Source organism: Heterodontus francisci, chromosome 1 (genome assembly GCF_036365525.1).
Source record: "Heterodontus francisci isolate sHetFra1 chromosome 1, sHetFra1.hap1, whole genome shotgun sequence".
NCBI classification, from domain to species: Eukaryota; Metazoa; Chordata; class Chondrichthyes; order Heterodontiformes; family Heterodontidae; genus Heterodontus; species Heterodontus francisci.
In genome coordinates, this window is record NC_090371.1 from 151,664,232 (window position 1) to 151,687,177 (window position 22,946).

Below are 22,946 nucleotides of genomic sequence, written 5' to 3' on the forward strand. Positions count from 1 at the left end.
GGTGAATAGACCCTTCACCTCCACTGTATCCAGGCCCCTCAAAATGTTGTACATTTCAATCAGATCTCCCCTCAGCCTTTTCTGTTCCAAGGAGAACAACCCCAGCCTATCCAATCTTTCCTCATAGCTGCATTTTTCCAGTCCCGGCAACATCCTCATAAATCTCCTCTGTACCGTCTCTAGTGCAATGACATCCTTTCTGTAATGAGGTGACCAGAACTGCGCACAGTACTCAAGTTGTGGCCTAACCAATGATTTATATAGTTCCAGCATAACCTGCCTGCTCTTATATTCTATACTTCGGCTAATAAAGGAATCACTTCAAAAATTGAAAATATTTCAGAGCAGGACAGATTTGCGGTCCTACAACTATGCAATACGTGATGAAAGATATTTTAAAATTATTGAGGGAAAAAAAACCTATAAAGTAGGTGATTAACCAAAGATTTTTTAAATAAAAATCAGAATTGTTTAATGTCATTGCTTACATATATAATGGTATTCTGAACTGGTGCTGTTCCAGACTCTGTGAGCCTAAATTAACTAAGAAAATAAACAGCAACAATTATGGTTTAGTTTTCCCTTTTAAAAATAATTGATCTTGAAGGAGATTCTAATTAGACTAAAGGAAAATAATAGAATGAGTCAGATTTGTAAAGGTGGAGGACACAATGCACAGAAGAAGTGTTATTGAGAAAGCACACAACAATGGTGCTGGTATAGGAAGAAAAGTGTCTTCAGTAGAGGGATGAAAATGTCTATAAAACTGAAATTTAGCCAGGTCTTGGATTAAATTTGTTGGATTTATACTCTGAATGAAGCAGATACTTGCATTTGAGGGTGGGTTAGAAAAATTATACTTAGCTGTATTTCTTCTCCCCCACCCCCTACCCTCTGTTTCTCCAAAAAGTGAATTTTCTAAATAAGCAGAACCTGCTTGTAAATTCAGAAAATCTGCAGCAAAACAATTTTTTCTCAATGCAGCTGACTCCAAATAAATGATCCAGACCTGAAGAAAGCATAGAGTTCCAGGGTACCAAGTCACTTCCCATTTACTCACATTGAATCATGGAATGATATGGCACAAAGGAGACCATTCGACCAATTGTGCCTGTGCCAGCTGTTTGAAAGAACTATCTAGTTAATCCCATGTGCTCTTTCCCCATAGCCGTGCAGATTTTTTTCACCCTCAACTATTTATTCAATTCTTCACAACTTGCTGCAAATCAGTTGTCAGGCAGCAAAGCAACACCACCACCACACAAAAGGGGAATTTAATACACAGCACTTCCAGTCTTCACAGTCCATCCTCAAAACTGGGCTAACAGACTGCCACTAACATAGAACACAAGGTGGCCTACTCTATCAACTCTTCTTGATCTTAGAAGTGCACAGATATATACTTCTGATATGAGTAACATCGTGCTTTCTGGGTCCTGAACTAGATAAGTATGTTTCTGGAGCAGGACCAATTGGTTGGATGCCTTTGCTGTAGATTCAGCTGAACCTTGGGCCTGCTTGCAAAGTTAATGTTGGACTTAGCTCACCAGGTACGTACACACTCCCCATTAGAGCAAGTTTAGAGACTGGAACATCGCTGAGAGGCTAGTGTGGGAGAGAAGTTGCTCTGCAGCCTTTGGCAAGTAGAAACCTGATGTGACAGCCCAAGCATCCACAATCATTAATTCCCCCAAGTCTTCAATCCACAGTCTTGTGGGTTTGAATCTCTGAGAGCTGATTCATTTCAACCCCAGACACTGTCAGAAAGGGCTGTCACTCTTAGTTTTTGTAGGATTAGATTCCTGAGGTTAAAGTTCAGGTGGATCCTCAAGTGAATGGAATAGTCATTTTAAAAACAAAAGTTTGTATTGTCATTCGACCAGGAGGAGTGGGAGCTGGGTGAGAAAAGGGGCAATGAGAGAACAGGTCTGAGAACAGGAAGATTGTGTGCTGAGCAGAGCAAACCCCAGATCAAGAGGAGTGAGAACAGAGCAGGATAAAAGGTGCAGCAACAGAGTAGTAGGCTTGTGGCCGGAAATAGCACAGGCAGAAATTGAAAGAGTGATGTCAGTGTCAGTACGGAGAGGAAGGAGTGGCAGAACCAAAGGGAAGTAAGATCAGTAAAAAGGATAAGTCTTGTGGTAAGGATCTAAGATAAGGAACTAAAATAATTAAATCAGGTTTTAAATCTTAAGTTTGTTTTTAAAGTATAAAGTTCTTTGCTGATAAATTTTAGTTAGTCTAATAATTAGAGGCATGGCAGGGCATAGCAATCCCTTGGATTGCGCATCCTGCTCATGTGGGAACTCCAGGACACTTCTAATGTCTTGGACAACCATATGTTCAGGAAGTGTCGTCAGCTGGAGGAACTTGAGCTCCAGGTTTCAGAGCTTGAGCGGCAGCTGGAGTCACTGCAGTTCATCTGCAAGACTGAGGGTTTTGTAGATGGCAGTTTTTAGGAGGTGGCCACCCGGAGCTCAAGATTATGGAAGTATACAGGGAATGGGTGACCGTCTGACAGCCAAGCAGAACCAGGCAGGTGGTGCAGGAATCCCCTGAGTGCATCTTGCTCTCTAATCAGTATTCAGTTCTGAGTACTGGTACGGGGTGATAATTTCTCTGGGGAATGCAGCTCGAGCCAAGTCCATGGCACCACGGGTAGCTCGGCTGTACACGGGGTGCTGGAGGAAGCAATAGTGATAGATGATTCTACAGGTGGGGAACAGACTGGTATTTCTGTGGTTGCAGATGTGATTCCAGGATGGAAGTTGTCTTCCTGGTGTCAGGGTCCAGGATGTTACTGAGCAGCTGCAGAGCACTCTGTGGGGGATTAGTTAATAGACAGAGGTGGTGGTCCATATTGGTACCAACAACGTAGGTTGAAAGAGAGATGAGGCTATGCAGGCAGATTTTCAGGGTCTTGGAAGAGACTAGCAAGCGCACCTTGGAGGTAGTAATCTCTGGTTTACTCCTGGTGACGCTCGCTAGCAAGTATAGAAATAGGAGGATAGATCCGACTCAGTGCTTGGAGAGTTGGTGCAAGAGGTAGGATTTTAGATTTCTGAGACTTTGGAACTGGTTCTGGGGGAGTTGGGACCTCTACAGGCTGGACTGGTTGCATCTCAACAAAGCCAGGACCAATGTCCTTGTGGGACGGTTTGTTAGTGCTGTCAGGAGGAGTTTAAACTAACTTGGCAGGGCAGTGGGAACTGGGATGTAGCATTAGAAAAGAGAAAGAAGTTGCACAAAGGATTAGGAGAAACAGTACTGGAGTAAGAAATAGTAAACTATTAAGTGGGGTCAGAGTAAGAGGGAATGCACTAAGCATGGTAAATAAGTTTGAGCTGCAGGCACAAATAGCTCAATAACAGAGACCTGGCTCAAAAAAGGGCAGGAGTGGGTAACAAATTTCCCTGGGTGCAAGGTGTTCATTAAAGATAGGGAAGTAAAGAAAGGAGGAGGGGTGGCAATATTGATTCAGGATAATGTTACAGTGCTGGAGAGAGAGGATGTTCTGGAGAGGTCAAGGACAGAATCTATTTGGTTAGAGTTAAAAAAACAATAGAGTTCCTTTACACTCTTGGGTGTAATTCTATAGCCCACCAATTAGTGGGAAAGATATAGAGGAGCAAATGTACAGGCAAATTACAGAGAGGTGCAAAAACTATAGAGTGGTAATAACGTGGGACTTTAATTGTCCTAATATAGACTGGGATAGTACTAGTGTAAAGCACAAAGAGGGGTGGGGGGGGGGGGGGGAAGAATTTCTGAAGTGTGTTCAGGAGAATATTCTTGACCAGTATGTTTCTGGCCCAATGAGGAAGGTGGCATTGCTGGATCTGGTTCTGAGGAATGATGTGGGTCAGTAAGGGAGTATTTAGGGAACAGTGAACAGTGATCATAGTATTTTAAGGTTTAGGTTAGCCATAACGAAGGACAACGACCAATCTAGAATAAAAGTATGTAATTGGAGCCAGGCCAACTTCAGTGGGATGAGAGTGATCTGTAACGGAACAGTGGGCTGCTTTTATAGAGGAGATGGTTTGGGTACAGTCAAGGTACATTCCCACAAGGGGAAAGGTAGGGAAACCTAAATTTCTGCACAGTAAAGTGCTGCTTCCTTAGAGTGCAAGAGATCAGTGACCAAGGAAAGTTGATCATGATTAGTACCCCTCTCTTCCCCCAAACCCTACTCGTAGAGCTGAATTTTACAGCTCCCCCGACGTTGGGGGTCTTGGTGGGGGATGGGTCTGGAAAATGCCTCCAGCAGAGGCCCGACCCAGGAAGGCCCGGCCCCATATTGCCAGCAGCGGCGAGGCCTCATGGCGGCTGCATTTCCCCCCCCCTCTCCACCCCACCACTCAGTGTTGGGAGCAGAATTTAAATACTTATAACAATGCAAATAAATGAATTAATCACTTACCCACTCCCGACGTCTGTCCCGCTCCAATATTGGTGCCGCTGGCTGGTACCCCCGGGCCTTCGGACCTCTGTGTGGAGGTCCGATGCGGGACATTGGTGGGGAGGGGGCAGCAGGTAAGTATGTCAGTGTGAGGAGGGGTGGAGAGCGGGGTCAAACTAATATTGGTGTAGGGGATGGTGGGAAGGGTTAAAGATAAAAATTGGTGAACTTTATTGTGGGAGGGGAAGGTCAGGTGCAGAAGGTAAGTATTTTGGGGGAGGAAGAGGGCAAGGAATTAGATCTGTGGTCGTTGGGTGGGGTGTGGGAGAGGGGGTAGATCATTTATTTTAATTTTTTAAAACCCATATCCCTTTAAACATTTAAATGTAATGATGGGGCTCGAAGCCCTTTAAAAATGGCATCGGCGCCTGTGCAGTGGCACCTGATGCCGTTGCCAAAGAGAGATCCTCTGTCCCCTCCACATCATTGGGGGGGTGGGGGTGGTCCGCTCCAGCCATTTAAATAAGCCGCTGCGCTGAATATCATGGCTCAGTGTCGTGTGGTCCACATGGGCGGACCACCATTTTTGAAGCTCGACGGCAAGCTTATAAATTCCAGCCCCCAGTACTATATCAGTGCTCTGACTGTGGGACAGTGCAGCAGCCAAACATCTGATGGCAGAGAGGTCACAAAATTTAGCCTCAACCTTCCAACCTAAACTCAGCTTTTTCTTGGCGGGTTGTCTGGCCATTCGACAGACAGCGATACAGTAGTGTAAAACAAAAAAAACTGAATGGAAGGGCAGACGAAATAAGGACTACACAGTGAGAACAAGAAAGAGGGAACGGGAGAAAAAAAGAGAATCAAAGCTTTCATATATAGCTGCGTTTCCTGCTAACAGCCAATAGGTGGCGCAGTACTGGCACATGCGCAAATGCAGCCTCATCTGCTGAAACGTCACTGTCTGCGACGTCTCAGGCAGCTGCCAGTAATAAAGATGGCGCTGCTCAATTTATCACAAAAAAACAAATTCAACTCGAAAATCCCCTCAATGGTCGCCATCGCTGCCTCCATCCCACCCCCAACAGTTCCCCACTCCCTCCTGCCATCACACTTCTCTTCGTCGTTCCCTCCTGCAGCCATCTTCTCGCTGCTCGCTTCCTGCTGCCTTCCCTTAGCCACTCGCTCCAGGCCTCGCCACTCCCCCCGCCACCGGCTGCTCGCCCGCCACTTCTCTACTCCCCCCACACCCCTAACTCACTCCAGGCTACGCCACTTCCCTCCTCTCGGCCACGTCGCCCCATCACGTCTCACGGCCGGCTTTGTTTCTTCAGGCAGTGCGGCAGGGAATGATTGTCCAAGGGGAGGGGGAAAGCAGCGATGAGGCCTGGACTGAGGGGGGGAAGCAGAGAGGCCTGGAGCAAGTGACTGAGGTGGGAAAGTGGCCGGTGGGGCGGGAGCGAGTGACTGAGAGAAGGCAGCAGCGTGGTGAGGAGTGAGCAGTCGAGCGGGGTGAAGCAGTGATTGAAGCAGGGATGGTGGGAGGGAGCGGGGTACTGTTCGGGTGAGTGGAGATGCCTGTTGTGGGGTGGTGACATTGCATGGTGACGTCATGCGCGCATTCATACTGGCAAGCTGCTAATTGTTCGCACGCACTGATGATGTCCGTGATCACTCTGCGCATGCTCTGCTTTGTCAAGAGTCACTTTGTTTATATATTTACAGTGTGGCTGAGGTAAGTATTGAAACCTTAATGTTTACAGATGGTTGTGGTTGTTGGTGGTCAATCATCTCAGCTCCATGACATCACTGCAAGAGTTCATCAGAGTAGTGTCCTAGGCCCAACCATCTTCAGCTGCTTCATCAATGACCTTCCTACAATCATAAGGTCAGAAGTGGGGATGTTCGCTGATGATTGCACAATGTTCAGCACCATTCACGACTCCTCAGGTACTGACACAGTCCGTGTAGAAATGCAGCAAGACCTGAACAATATCCAGGCTTGGGCTGATAAGTGGCAAGTAACATTCGCGCCACGCAAGTGCCAGGCAATGACCATCTCCAACAAGGGAAAATCGAACCGTCTCTCCATGACCTTCAATGGCATTACGATTTTGCTGAATCCCCCACTATCAACATCCTCGGGGTTACCATTGACCAGAAATTGAACTGGAGTAGCCATATAAATACTGTGGATACAAGAGCAGGTCAGAGGCTAGCAATCCTGCAGCAAGTAACTCACTTCCTGACTTCCCAAAGCCTGTCCACCATCTATAAGGCACAAGTCAAGAGTGTGTTGGAATACTCTACTTGCCTGGATGGACTCCAACAACACTTGAGAAGCTCGACACCATCCAGGACAAAGCAGCCCACTTGATTGGCACCCCATCCACAAACATTCACTCCCTCCACCGCTGACGAACAGTGGCAGCAGTGTGTACCATCTACAAGATGCACTGCAGCAACGCACCAAGGCTCCTTAGACAGCACCTTCCAAACCCGCGACCTCTACCACCTAGAAGGACAAGGGCAGCAAGTGCATGGGAACACCACCTGCAAGTTCCCCTCCAAGCCACCCATCATCCTGACTTGGAACTATATTGCCGTTCCTGCACTGTTGCTGGGTCAAAATCCTGGAACTCCCTTCCTAACAGCACTGTGAGTGTATCTACCCCACATGGACTGCAACAGTTCAAGATGGCAGCTCACCACCACCACCTTAAGAACAATTAGGGACGGGCAATAAATGCTGGCCTTGCCAGTGACGCCCACATCCCATGAATGAATAATAAAAAAAACTGAGGGAACTGTGTGTGTGATAAGCAGAACCTTTGAAACGTGATGTTTAGTTTAGTTTAGAGATACAGCACTGAAACAGGCCCTTCGGCCCACCGAGTCTGTGCCGACCATCAGCCACCCATATGTACTAATCCTACACTAATCCCATATTCCTACCACATCCCCACCTGTCCCTATATTTCCCCACCTGTCCCTATATTTCCCCACCTGTCCCTATATTTCCCTACCACCTACCTATACTAGGGGCAATTTATAATGGCCAATTTACCTACCAACCTGCAAGTCTTTTGGCTTGTGGGAGGAAACCGGAGCACCCGGAGAAAACCCATGCAGACACAGGGAGAACTTGCAAACTCCACACTGGCAGTACCCAGAATTGAACCCGGGTCGCTGGAGCTGTGAGGCTGAGGTGCTAACCACTGCGCTACTGAGCCACCCTGAAATTATAGCCATAATGGAACAGATTGGTCTACCTGCACACTGCACAATAAAGTGATCAGATTATTCAGTCTCACAATTGCACACATAGCCTTGTTGCTGAGCTTTATGTCTTACCATAGGATGGGGCTGATTCAACGTGGTCTTGACCTGACTCACCGAGCAAATGTCAGCAATAGAAAAATTGTGAGATTTTGCAACCCTCTTAGGATATTGTGAGTGAGGCTGGTTTTGGTTGAGAAATCATGACTCTCATGATCAAATCACAAAAGTTGGCATGTCTGCACAAGATCAGACAAGGTAGGGTGACCGGTTTCACTCCCTGAAGGACATCAGTGAACCAGATGAGTTTTTACAGCAATCTAGTAGCTTACACAGTCATTCTTTCTGGGTACTGGTTCGTAATACATAGAAATCAATTTCACAATTTGTGAAAGTCAGATTTAAGCTCATGAGCTCAGGGTTGCTCATCTTGTACCATACACCACCATACCTTGTTACAGCAATTGGAAAAACGATCCACCTTGGTCCTAAATGACCTCATTAAGTCAAATTTACAGAAGGCAATTCAGTCCCTGTGCCCTGTTGGATTAGTAGCTTTTTAAGGTAGTTTTTCTGGTTGCCCACTTAACAGGTGTGAAGCAGACAGTAAGGTGATTGGAAAATGAGCAGAGTTCTAGTACACTAGATTTCCACCCATGTAACATTCATTCCAATTTTCTGTTGAGGTTTTATATTGGTAGCAGATTTCAGTAGTTTACATGATAATTAGGCATCGATGGCGCTATTTAACTGCCCATTCCAGACATTCTTCATTGCTGTAAAGTGCTTTGGGATATCCTAAGGCCATGAAAGGTGCCATGTAAATGCAAGTTCCTCCTTTCGTTGGTGAGTCTCAAGTTGGGGGGTCTGGGGTTTATGAAGTTCCATGGAGTGCTAGAATTATGAAGCTGTAAGTGTGACTGTTACAGAATGGTGATTTCCAAATAATGTGTGTGACATACAGAAAATGTCATAGAGAGAACAGGCTTTTAGAAATGTGGCAATTTATTTTCGCAGTAGTTTAAATATCCTACTTTATATGGTAATATTTTTAGGATGCAGAATTAAGTTATGATGTGTAATATTTTCTTTTATCTTGCAAAGCTGATGTTTTTCTGTCTCACTATCACACACAGTGGCTCAGAGGCTCTCCTGTATCATTTAAATGAGCTAAAGGGAATGGCTATGTGGAAACAGAAATACCAACCTTTAGGGTTAGATGTGCCAGCCATAGAAGGTACATTCTAAATGTTTTTAAGCCTTTAAATGCTTAATACCATTGCAATTTTACAACGCAGCTGACCATTAAGCTGAAACAATAAAAACTATTGTTGAGAACTAATGACCTGTTGAATTCTTTATTCATTGTATTGTTTAAATGACTTGTTTAACTTTTGATCAGAATTCTGTTGCTTAAAATAGATATTCTCGATAACTTAAACATTTGTTAGTGCAGTCCTCATACTTTGTATTTCACAAACACATCGAATTTGTTTTTTAAAAGGATGTAATGATGGTGCTCTATCCTGGAATTTTAGGAATTATAATGCTTTTTCTTGTAGTTTATTATTCACATCAATGGCTGACTTTATTGGAGCTATTGCTTATTCGTTCCTGGTTTGAATTGATATTATATGCAAACAAAACACAGACCAGTTTTTGTCTTATGAGGCACGGAGGCAACCTGCTCACAGGACTTTTCCAATGCTTCTCTGTTTGTCCCCAGTATTGTCACATACAAACATACAAGTTTTGAGTAGGAGTAGGCCACTCAGCCCCTTGAGTCTGCTGTGCCATTCAGTAAGTTCATGGCTGAACTGATTACTTCACATTCCCACCTATCCCTGATAACCTTTCACCCCCTTGCCAATCAAGAATCTATCTACTGCCTTAAAAATATTCAAAGACTCGGCTTCCACTGCCTTTTGAGGAAGAGAGTTCCAAAGACTCACGACCCTCTGAGAGAAAAAAATTCTCCTCATCTCTGTCTTAAATGGGTGACCCCTTATTTTTAAACAGTGATCCCTAGTTCTAGATTCTCCCACAAGAGGAAACATCTGTTCCACATCCACGCTGTCAAGACCCCTCAGGATCTTATATGTTTCAATCAAGTTGCCTCTTACTCTTCTAAACTCCAGCAGATACAAGCCTGGCTTGTCCAACCTTTCCTCATAAGACAACCCACCCATTCCAGGTATTAGTCTAGTAAACCTTCTCTGAACTGCTAATGCATTTAAATCCTTAAATAAAGGATATTTAAATACTGTGCACAGTACTCCAAATGTGGTCTCACCAATGTCCAGTGTAACTGAAGCATAACCTCCCTACTTTTGTATTCAATTCCCCTTGCAATAGAATAACATTCTATTTGCTTTCCTAATAACTTACTGAACCTGCATGCTAATCTTTTGCAATTCATGCACTAGGACATCCAGATCTCTCTGCAAATCAGCTCTGCAATCTCTCACCATTTAGATAATATGCTTTTTTATTCTTCCTGACAAAATGGACAGTTTCACATTTTGCCACATTATACTCCATTTGCCAGATCTTGCCCACTCCCTTAACCTATCCATATCCCTTTGTAGCCTCCTTCTGTCCTCTTCACAACTTACTTTCCTACCTATTTTTGTGTCATCAAATTTAGCAACCATAGAAAAGTTACAGCACAGAAAGAGGCCATTCAGCCCATTGTGTCTGTGCTGGCTAAAAAAATCTAGCCGCCCATTCTAATCCCACCTTCCAGCACCTGGTCCATAGTCTTGCAGGTTACAGCACTTCAGGTGCAGGTCCAGGTACCTTTTTAAATGAGTTGAGGGTTTCTGCCTCCACCACCGATCTGGGCAGCGAATCCAGACACCCACCACTCTCTGGGTGGAAAAGTTTTTCCTCATGTCCCCTCTAATCCTTCTACCAATCGCCTTAAATCTGTGCCCCCTGGCAATTGACCTCTCTGCAAGGGGAAACTGGTCCTTCCTGTCTACTCTCGGCCCCTCATAATTTTGTACACTTCAATTAAGTCACCCCACCCCCCCAGCTGCCTCTGTTCTAAGGAAAACAACCCGAGCCTATCCAGTCTTACACTCTCTCTCTCTCTCTCTCTCTCTGTCTCTCTCTCTCGCCCCCCTCTTCCCCCCACCCCCTACCCTGCCCCGGGCTGTTTATGCCCCACTCCCCTCTTGCTGTTTCCTGGTGAAATCTGGCTCGCTCGCTCTCCTGGGCTCTATGTCCCGGTCCCCTCTCGCTGTTACCCCGTGAACTCCTTCAGTCCCTTCATCCAAGTCGTTTATATAAATTGTAAAATGTTGAGACCCCAGCACTGTTCCCTGTGGCACACCGCTCATTACATTTTGCCAACTAGAAAATGACCCATTTATGCCTACTGCCTGATTCCTGTTAGTTAGCCAATCTTCTATCCATGCTAATATGTTACCCCCTACATCATGAGCTTTTATTTTCCACAATAACCTTTGATGTGGCACCTTATCAAATGTGTTCTGGAACTCTCAGTACAGTACATCCATCGGTTCCCCTTTATCCACAGCATATGTTACATCTTCAAAGAACTGCAATAATTGGTTAAACATGATTTCCCTTTCACAAAACCATGTTGACTCTGCCTGATTACCTTGAATTTTTCTAAGTACACTGCTATAAAGTCTTTAATAATAGCTTCTAACATTTTCCCTATGACTGATGTTAAGCTAACTGGCTTGTAGTCTCCTGCTTCCTGTCTCCCTCCCTTTTTGAATAAAGGAGTTACATTCATTATTTTCCAATCTAATAGAACCTTTCCCGAATCTAGGGAATTTTAGAAAATTAAACCATTGCATCAGCTATCTCACACTTTTAAGACCCTAGGATGAAGTCCATCAGGACCTGGGGACTTGTCAGCCCACAGCTCCAACAATTTGCTCAGTACCACTACTTGAGTTCCTCCCTCCCTCCCTTCCATTTCTTGAATTACTGCTATTTCTGGGATGTTACTTGTATCCTCTATAGTGAAGACCGATGTAAAATACCTGTTCAATTCATCTGCCTTTCTCCTTATTTTCCATTAATTCCTCAAACTCACTTTGTATAGGACCAACGCTGACAATTTTTCCCTCCTCATCAATCCTTTAGTCATTCTTTGTTTTTTATACATTCTGTCCAATCTTCTGACCTGTCACCCATCTTTGTGCAATTATATGCTTTTTCTTTAAGTTTGATACTATCTTTAACTTTTTTTCAGTGGGTTCTCCCCTTAGAATTTTTCTTTCTCGTTACAATTACAGATTCAAAACCAACCCAGGATCACATGCTGTCCAATTACATACCCAAAGCACTTAACGCTAAGACAAGGAAACTTGTGGCTCAGGAATCAAGGCTGTAAATCCATGTCTTAAAATTCTTTGGGATATGGCATATTGATATGGCATATTGGAACACCACCAAATCACCCCAAGATTAAATTTTGATATTTTATTTTTCAATATTTTACTTAAGTAAATTATTTGTTTTCTTTCAAAGATGCCATAAATGCTGTGGGAACATTTATATTGAAAGCAAATGAATTGTTACAGTAAGTGCAAATGAAAGTAAGGTGTTGGGTAAGATTTTGTTTTGTGTACAGATCTTGATTCACCAGTAACAAGTAATAAGTGCAGTTAAGTAGCAATTGTAACTGTGGATGATGAAATGTATGAAAACCGAGTGTCTTGTAAAAATAGGTACCTGTAGTTGAAACCCATAGTTCAGGATGTGACAAATTGTCATGTATAGCATACTAAAAGATTATAATACTTTAGGTAGAAGTACATTTAAATAAGTGCTTTTTTAGGCCACATATGTAGTTTTTTTTTTGAAGAGCTTCTACTCATTAAAAATATTTGTCTGCACAACACCCCTGAGAAATTCTGACATTTCAAGTTCAGTGAAGACATTGATTTCTACTCTGTTGTCAATAAATAGATAGTTCTAAATCATGTAGATCTGCATATTTTTGTAATATTTCTAACATGGATAATAATTTAATATTAACATTGACTCAGATTTTGTGGTCAGCAGAGAACGAAGGGCACCAGCCGATTATTATACTTATACTTGCCCACAGACTTTCTATGGGCTTTTTCACTGAAACTTGCAGTGATTAGGAATCAATTTCAGCACAACGATCTCTACAGGGGATCTGGGACTTGTGTGAGCAGGGAAAGCAATTGTGTATCTTCATAACCAATCAGATTGAAGAATCCTTGCTGAGACCCACAAAGTCTGAACCAGGAAGTGTAAGTTACAACAGATAATTCACTTCCAAATTATGTACTGAAAGCAAAATAGAGAGGGAAAGAATGGTGAGATTAAGAGGAAGTGAAAAGACAAAAAGAGAAAGTTTAAAAAAAAAATCAGTTTATAATTTTTTTAAAATCTCAAACAGTAATTAAAATCTGAAGGAATGCACTCCACATATCAAGGTTAGTTTCTAGTGCCAGAAAGGTTGTTTGGTAGTAATTAAGACTTATCACTCCCTTAAAAATTTACTTGCACTGGGATGGGCAAACCCTAACTTTTTCTGGCATGTTTAATAGGTCTCTATCATGTAAGTACCACAGCATCAAACCCTTCTAAGTGTTTCAATGCAGAGTCTTTCAACGACAACAAAAACAACATATATTTAGACACCACCTTTAACATAACAAAATATCCCAAAGTGCTTCTCAGGAGCACTACAAAACAAAATATGACATCGAGCCACATTTGGAGATATTAGGTCAGATGACCAAAAGCTTGGTCAAAGAGAGAGGTTTTAAGGAGTGTCTTAAAGAAGGAAAACGAGGTAGAGAGGCGGAGAGGTTTAGGGAGGGTACGGCGGAGCTTAGGGCCGAGGCAACTGAAGATGCGGCCACCAATGGTGGAGCAATTAAAATCAGGGATGTTCAAGAGGCCAGGATTAGAGGAACGCAGATATCTTGGAGGGTTGTGGGGCTGGAGGAGATTAGAGGTAGGGAGGGGTGAGACTATGGAGAGATTTGAAAACAAAGATGAGAATTTTAAAATCAAGATGATGTTTGACTGGGAGTTATAGGTCAGTGAGGTAAACGGGACTTGGTGTGAGTAAAGACACAGGCAGCAGAGTTTTGGGTGATCTCCAGTTTATAGAGGACAGAATGTGGGAGACCAGCCAGGAATATGTTAGAATAGTCATGCCTAGAGGTAATGGAGGCATGAATGAGGGTTTCAGCAGAGGATGAGCTGAGACAGGTGAAGTCGGGTGATGTTATGAGATACTATTATGACAAAGCTTATGGAGGAGCAAGGCAACTTAAATAGCACTTTCCTGTTTTTAGTGTTTGACTGCACGTGAGGTCACTGGAGGTTGCTGTCCAATTTAGTTCTGACAGCCTGACTGTTACCACAAAATCTGAGTTCTCAGATTACTCTTAAGTTCTCAAGAGTTAATAGTTAAGGGCATTTGCTTGAAAACCCAAATGAGGTTAGATTTCAAAATTAATGAAATTTGAAAGAAAAATTTTAAACAGTTGGTCTGCTTCCTTTTCCATGGGGCAGAGGAAGAGACAACATAGGCATTAAAGGGAAGTTATGAGATAGAATCAAAGGAAGAGTATAGTTTGGGAGAGAGAGGTGCATAATCAAATAAATACTTGCAGATAGATGATGAAATACAGTAGGGGGAAAGATATGGGCATACTGGGAAATGAGGGAAATTAAATTTCTCTCTGTGTACCTCAATATCTGGGGGCTATCTCATAGACTGTTTAAAACAGCGCTTATAAATACTGAAAGCAAAATTGGCAAAAGTCAACTGCGTGCACACATTTTCGGGAACCTTATCTTTCCTCCTACTGGTGAGTGTCCCAAGTTATAAGTGACTTTATCAGCAGAAGGTTCTAGAGCCTTTTCTCCTCTTGAAAGAGGAGGCCCGAATTCCCCCTTCCCATGCAATAACTGAAAGAAAATACATATAGGAGGTGCTTTAGTTAGCTTGGAACCTCCACATGATTAAGCCTAATATGAATTCTTATCTAAATTAGACTGAAATCTTTTCCCCCCCAATAATATTTCTAGAGATGACTCTTCATTAAGGTTAAATAATATATAAAATAATTTCAAGAGTTTTTATGGTGCATGTATGTAGAATTGCCTTTGAACCTGATGTTATGCAATTCCTCCCCCTCCCCCCGCCTCATTGTACTGAATGGTCCTTCTGTGTTTTTTTTTAGAATTGTGGAAAATTTGTCACTCTCTCCTCTGAACTTGGACATTCATTAGTCATTAGTGCTATCCCTATCGCGTGTCAGAAACATGTCACACCATGTCAGAAACTAAGAAAATATTGATGTCATCTTGAATACAACCATTAATAGCAAACTTGATTTTAATATTAAGATGGCCTGTTCTTTTTCAGGGTTATAGACAGTAGTATGAAAAGCTTCAAGGCATTTTTCCGATGGCTATATGCAGGTGAACAAAATCTCATTTACTTCCATGTTCTATTTAACACATTTTAGTTCCATCTCATAATTTTAAATGATGCTTTATTTGTGGGTCCTTGACTTAGATCCAGCTAACAAGATGGAATGAAAGACAAGCTGTTGAGCGTAAGAGTCTAATTCAGCAGTAGGTTGGACAAGGTTAAGCATATTATGCACATTGTCGGGGTATTTAAGAGAAGCTGTACCAGACACACAGGTTGGATACTGAATGTAGAGTTAGAAATATGTTCATTGCATTATCCTTCGCTCTGATAGAAATTGTTGACGTGAGTAGAGCATGGGCAAAGGTTGATCAACTTATTTTTAAAAGCAATTTCATGGAATTCCATTACGTCTGGTTAAATAACCACTTAACTATCAGTCATCTCATAACAAGGCTCGATTCTGGTCATCACTGATTGAAAAATGAAGAATGTTGTTTATATGGACTTCCAGAAGATATTTGATAAGGTTCCACACAAGAGACTGTTGGGGAAAAATGAAAGAGTGGAATAGGAGGCGATCTTTTCACATGGGTATGGAATTGTTTACGAAGTAGGAAACATTTAGTGGAGATAATGGATTTGTACTCCAATTGGCAAGATGTGACTAGTGGTGTCCTCCAAGGACTTGAACTGGGGCTTCAACTTTTCACTATATTTAGAAATAATTAGTAGATGGAATAGAGAGCTGTGTATTGAAGTTTGCTGATGACACTTAGGTGGCATAGTAAGTAATGTAGATGGAAGCAGACAGTTGCAAAGGGACATTGGATGATTAAGTGAGTGAGCAAAGCTATGGCATATGGAATTCACTGTGGAAAAGTGCACGATAATCCATTTTAGATTCAAGAAAGACAAATCAGAATATTTTCTAAATGGTGAGAAGCTAGGAACTGTGGAGGAGTAGAGAAATTTAGCGGTCCATTCAGGGGTGATATCAGGAAGCACTTCTTCAAACAAAGGGTCGTGGAAGTCTGGAACTCTTTCGCTTAAAAAGCTATTATGGCTCTTCTTCTTTAGCCTCCTTGTCTCGAGAGACAATGGGTAAGCGCCTGGAGGTGGTCAGTGATTTGTGGAGCAGCGCCTGGAGTGGCTATAAAGGCCAATATTAGAGTGACAGACTCTTCCACAGGTGCTGCAGAAAAAATTGTTTGTCGGGGCTGTGACACAGTTGGCTCTCCCCTTGCGCTTCTGTCTTTTTTCCTGCCAACTGCTAAGTCTCTTCGACTCGGCAGACTTTAGCTAAGTTAATTGAAAATGTAAAAACTGAGATTTTTGATAAGCAAGGGTATTAAGGGGTATGGAACCAAGGCGGGTAAATGGAGTTAAGATGCAGTTCAGTCATGATCTAATTGAATGGCGGAACAGGCTCGAGGGACTGAAGGGCTATGTTCCAAAAAATGAACAAATATAGTAAGCCAGCTCTAGATCAATTATTTTCCAAGAAAGAAATTATCTTTATCAATTTTTAAATTCATGAAGTTATACTTTATATCTGTGTTCTGTTATGTGTTCCTAGTGTACTTTTTAAAATTTGATATTGGGATATGGGGAACCCTGACAAGACCACATTAATTGTCCACCCCTGGTTGCCCTGAGAAGGTGGTGGTGGGTCTTTTTGCACCTCTGCAGTCCTTGCATGACCTCAACCATTTTCCTTTGTTTTCAGATATTAGTCAAAACACTGAAGGATTTTCTGTTTGACCCCCATTGACCTCAGTTTTGCTAGAGCTCCTTGATGTCATACTTGATCATGTGCTGTCAAGAGCCATCACTTCCACCTCACATCTGAAATTCAGCTCTTGTAAATACGGTACACTGCCTCAGGCCCTTTCTGCAATACCCTATCAAATTATGCATGTGAATATGGATTAGGCTGCAAGTCTGTCCAGGGTTAAAGATAACTCAATATAATAAATCATCTCTATTTTTCTTTGGCCTCCTTATCTTGAGAGACAATGGATAAGCGCCTGGAAGTGGTCAGTGGTGTGTGGAGCAGCACCTGGAGTGGCTATAAAGGCCAATTCTAGAGTGACAGGCTCTTCCACAGGTGCTGCAGAAAAATTTGTTTGTCGGGGCTGTTACACAGTTGGCTCTCCCCTTGCGCTTCTGTCTTTTTTCCTGCCAACTGCTAAGTCTCTTCGACTCGCCACACTTCAGCCCCGCCTTTATGGCTGCCCGCCAGCTCTGGCGAACGCTGGCAACTGACTCCCACGACTTGTGATCAATGCCACAGGACTTCATGTCGCGTTTTCAGACGTCTTTAAAGTGGAGCCATGGACGGCCGGTGGGTCTGATACCAGTGGCGAGCTCGCTGTACAATGTGTCTTTGGGGATCCTGCCATCTTCCATGCGGCTCACATGGCCAAGCCATCTCAAGCGCCACTGACTCAGTGTGTATAAGCTCGGGATGTTGGCCGCCTCGAGGACTTCTGTGTTGGAGATACGGTCCTGCCACCTGATGCCAAGGATTCTCCGGAGGCAGCGAAGATGGAATGAATTGAGACGTCGCTCTTGGCTGACATATGTTGTCCAGGCCTCGCTGCCATAGAGCAAGGTACTGAGGACACAGGCTTGATACACTCAGACATTTGTGTTCCGTGTCAGTGCGCCATTTTCCCACACTCTCTTGGCCAGTCTGGACATAGCAGTGGAAGCCTTTCCCATGCGCTTGTTGATTTCTGCATCTAGAGACAGGTTACTGGTGATAGTTGAGCCTAGGTAGGTGAACTCTTGAACCACTTCCAGAGCGTGGTCGCCAATATTGATGGATGGAGCATTTCTGACGTCCTGCCCCATGATGTTCGTTTTCTTGAGGCTGATGGTTCGGCCAAATTCATTGCAAGCAGCCGCAAACCTGTCGATGAGCCTCTGCAGGCACTCTTCAGTGTGAGATGTTAATGCAGCATTGTCAGCAAAGAGGAGTTCCCTGATGAGGACATTCCGTACTTTGGACTGCGTTCTTAGACGGGCAAGGTTGAAAAACCTGCCCCCTGATCTTGTGTGGAGGAATATTCCTTCTTCAGAGGACTTGAACGCATGTGAAAGCAGCAGGGAGAAGAAAATCCCAAAAAGTGTGGGTGCGAGAACACAGCCCTGTTTCACGCCACTCAGGATAGGAAAGGGGTCTGATGAGGTGCCGCCATGTTGAATTGTGCCTTTCATATTGTCATGGAATGAGGTGATGATACTTGGTAGCTTTGGTGGACATCCAATCTTTTCTAGTAGTCTGAAGAGACCACGTCTGCTGACGAGGTCAAAGGCTTTGGTGAGATCAATGAAAGCAATGTAGAGGGGCATCTGTTGTTCGTGGCATTTCTCTTGTATCTGATATAATCTATATATATCTATATAGTAATTTAAAAATATATGCTTAATATAACTGTTGTAGTTAAACAATTATTTTAAACTTTTCACAGTTTTCCGTGCTCAAGTCAGTAGCCCATAAGCTTCAGATTTTTACAGTAATAGCTAGCTGCTACTTCTATCTGTCTCACTTGATTTTTTTTCACCTAACAAGGGTTAAGTGACAGCTTGCTAAACTGATGTTTGTTTCAAGTGACAGTATTTGCAACATTGTCTTTCATAATTGTGTGAGCTGAAAAGTGTTATCTAAATATTTTCAATTAATATATATGATATTGCTACAAATGCTCATGGTATAATCAGGCTCATTTTGTTTTTCAGCAATGTTGAGGATGTCTGATGATCATGTTTTGCCGGAACTAAACAAGGTAAATTACAGTAGTTCATTCAAAGCTGTAGAGTTGGATTTTTATTTTTAACATTAACAAGGACAAAACCAACCTGCATTTATATAGTATATTTAACAGAGAAGAGTCTTCCTAGGTGCTTCACATAGGCGGATGGAGAAAAAAAAATGCCTAAATTGAAGGAGTGACCAAAAAAATGTAGTTGAAGAAATAGGTTTTAAAGAGGAGCAAGAGGTGGATAGACAGAGGCCTTTAGGGAGGGAGATCCAAATGTGTGGCCTAAGCAACTGAAGGCACAGCTGCCAATGGTGGATTGAAAGGGTGGGAGAGATGCATAAGAGGCCAGAGACAGAGGAAGAGGGAGTTCAAAGGTAGAATTATTGGGCTGGAAGAGGTTATGGAGATGAGGAGAAGCAAGGCCATGGTGGGATTTGAACATAAACATTTGTGATGCTGCATTGTGGCCTAACAGTAAGGAAGCCCTGAACTGGAAGGTCTCAGTACAGGTAGGAAAATTAATGTTCTTTTTCCTAAGAATTTTATTTTGTTTTTATTATCTTTAAGTTATATATGTTGTTCCACTATAAATTGGGGGAACACCTGGAATTAAAAAACACTATTGCAGCTCCCCCTAAAGGTTTTCTTCCACTTTGACTTGTCTTTTAAATTCCAGTTGTTTAAGAAAAGTCATCGCATTTTCTTCAGTTTAAGCATTTCCTGATGAAACAGTTGCAAATAAAGTTCTTTAGCGTTTGCAGTCCGTGTTTTGGATACATCATTGCAGAGATGGGCAAAATAACCAAATGTAAAACGCTGCTTGTAATTGGCCAACTGCCTCTTGTAATCAAGCTATAGCTATAGTGTAGTAAGGTCAGTCTGCTTGTAAAGAGAACAAACTGGTTAACATTTCAGGTGTGTAATCAGAACAGAACTAAAGTGTAATTTGATGCTTCCAAAAAATGCACTGTAGTCTGCAACAACAACTCAATTTTATTTAGTAACATTATTCTTTGCTTTTGGAAGAAAATGACAGTTAAATGGCATTTTATTTCATAGAGGTTTACCAGCTGAGGGCATTGATCAGCAGCAGATATTATGAACAATCAATTTCTTTAGTCGTAGAGGTTACAATTTGTAATTGGAATCAAATGCAGTCAAAACTGATGCTCAGCCTCCTTCTTAGTTTCACTTTTTTCGTAGGTTAGGGTAGCAAAGAATATGGAGCAAAGGCAAGAAAATGGAGTTGAGCTGCAGATCAGCCATGATCTAATTGAATGGCAGAGTAGGTCTGCCAGGATGATTGTCTGACTCCTAGTCCAAATGTTTCAAGAGTCTGTATCTTACAGTATGGCTCACAAAGGTATATTTGTAATGGTTTTGGAACCATGTCATTTTGAATGTTTTGTTGCAAATCAGTCAAAACCATGTCATTAGACACCAAGTTAAAATGTAAATTTGTTAGTGGCCAGAATAGTGGAACTTTGGGGGCGGCACAGTGGCGCAGTGGTTAGCACCGCAGCCTCAGTGACCCAGGTTCGATTCTGGGTACTGTCTGTGCGGAGTTTGCAAGTTCTCCCTGTGACCATGTGGGTTTCCGCTGAGTGCTCCGGTTTCCTCCCACAGCCAAAGACTTGCAGGTTGATAGGTAAATTGGCCAGTGTAAATTGCCCCTCGTATAGGTAGGTGGTAGGGGAATTGAGGGAAGGTGGGAATATGGGATTAATGTAGGATTAATATAAATGGGTGGCTGATGGTTGGCACAGACTCGGTGGGCTGAAGGGTCTGTTTCAGTATCTCTAAAGAAACTAATGAGGCTTATTATATTAAATGGAAACTTATTATTCACCAACCATTTATTTTAAGTTTTTTTTTTAAATACAGATGACACATAGAGATGTATCCTTTGTTGCTGACTTTCTGTCTGAGCATTTTAAAGAGGTAAGCTTTCAATTGTAATTATTCTTGATTCATTCAGTTTTCATATGTGATGCGGGTTTGCAATTGGAGGAAAGAGGGAAGTGCCTAAGAATACTGCTCCTTTAGGAAATTGATGGCTTTCCAGAGCCAAACTATAAACTTGTATAGTTCTGTAATCTTCTTCTTTGGCCTCCTTGTCTTGAGAGACAATGGATAGCGCCTGGAGGTGGTCAGTGGTTTGTGAAGCAGGAGTGGCTATAAAGGCCAATTCTAAAGTGACAGACTCTTCCACAGGCGCTGCAGATAAAATTGGTTGTCGAGGCTGTTACACAGTTGGCTCTCTCCTTGCGCTTCTGTCTTTTATCCTGCCAACAGCTAAGTCTCTTCAACTTGCCACTCTTTAGCCCCGCCTTTATGGCTGTCCGCCAGCTCTGACAATCACTGGCAACTGACTCCCACGACTTGTGATCATTGTCACAGGACTTCATGTCGCGTTTGCAGATGTCTTTAAAGCGGAGACATGGACGGCCAGTGGGTCGGATGCCAGTGATGAGCTCGCTGTACAGTGTGTCCTTGGGGATCCTGCCATCTTCCATGCGGCTCACATGGCCAAGCCATCTCAAGCGCCGCTGGCTCAGTAGGGTGTATATGCTGGGGATGTTGGCCGTCTCGAGGACTTCTGTGTTGGAGATACGGTCCTGCCACCTGATGCCAAGGATTCTCCGGAGGCAGCGAAGATAGAATGAATTGAGACGTCGCTGTTGGCTGACATACGTTGTCCAGGCCTCGCTGCCATAGAGCAAGGTACTGAGGACACAGACTTGATACACTCGGACTTCTGTGTTCCATGTCAGTGCGCCATTTTCCCACACCCTCTTGGCCAGTCTGGACATAGCAGTGGAAGCCTTTCCCATGCGCTTGTTGATTTCTGCATCGAGAGACAGGTTACTGGTGATAGTTGAGCCTAGGTAGGTGAACTTTTGAACCACTTCCAGAGCTTGGTCGCTGATATTGGTGGATGGAGTATTTCTAACATCCTGTCCCATGATGTTCGTTTTCTTGAGGCTGATGGTTCGGCCAAATCCGTTGCAGGCAGCCGCAATCCTGTCGATGAGTCTGTGCAGACACTCTTCTGTGTGGGATGTTAATGCAGCATCGTCAGCAAAGAGGAGTTCCCTGATGAGGACCTTCAGTACTTTGGTCTTCTCTCTTAGACGGGCAAGGTTGAACAACCTGCCATCTGATCTTGTGTGAAGGAAAATTCCTTTTTCTGAAGACTTGAACGCATGTGAGAGCAGCAGGAAGCAGAAGATCCCAAACAGTGTAGGTGCGAGAACACAGCCCTGTTTCACACCACTCAGGATAGGAAAGGGGTCTGATGAGGCCCTGCTATGCTGAATTGTGCCTTTCATATTGTCGTGGAGTGAGGTGATCATACTTTGTAGCTTTGGTAGACATCTGATCTTTGCTAGTAGTCTGAAGAGACCACGTCTGCTGACGAGGTCAACGGCTTTGGTGAGATCTATGAAAGCAACGTAAAGGGGCATCTATTGTTCGCGGCATTTCTCTTGTAGCTGGCAACGGGAGAACAGCATGTCAGTGGTGGATCTCTCTGCTCGAAAGCCGCGCTGTGCTTCATGGTAGACATGCTCAGCCAACTTCTGGAGCCTGTTTAAAACGGCTCGAGCGAAGATTTTCCCCACTATGCTGAGCAGGGAGATTCCACGGTAGTTGTTGCAGTCACCGCGGTCACCCTTGTTCTTATAGAGGGTGATGATATTGGCATAATATAATCTATAATATAATTTCTAATGTATTCTTGTAATTCAGTGAAGAGTTTTTGGTAGTAATAATGTTTTATTGAATTTATTACAGGTTACTTGAAAGACCATAAGGAATAGGAGCAGGAATCAGTCTTATTGCACCTCGAGCCTGCTCCGTCATTTAATTCGATCATTGCTGATCCTCAACCTTAACTCACTTTTCCGCCTGATCCCCATATCCCTTGATTCTCTTAGACTCCAAAAATTTATCGATCTCAGCCTGGACAATATCCAGGCTTGGGCTGATAAGTGGCAAGTCACATTCGCACCACACAAGTGCCAGGCAATGACCATCTCAAACAAGAGAGAATCTAACCATCTTCCCTTGACATTCAACG

At 43.2% G+C, this 22,946-nt stretch overlaps 1 protein-coding gene across 1 annotated transcript in view; it reads left to right on the top strand.

The window, feature by feature from the left end:
* anapc4 (anaphase promoting complex subunit 4) overlaps positions 1–22,946 on the top strand; it is a 148,659-nt gene that overhangs the window by 81,513 nt on the left and 44,200 nt on the right. The window contains exons 15-19 of the mRNA XM_068037245.1: positions 8,818–8,918; positions 12,194–12,245; positions 15,087–15,142; positions 18,843–18,889; positions 20,750–20,806. Coding sequence (XP_067893346.1) covers positions 8,818–8,918; positions 12,194–12,245; positions 15,087–15,142; positions 18,843–18,889; positions 20,750–20,806 — 313 coding nt within the window. The remainder of the gene's footprint in view (positions 1–8,817; positions 8,919–12,193; positions 12,246–15,086; positions 15,143–18,842; positions 18,890–20,749; positions 20,807–22,946) is intronic.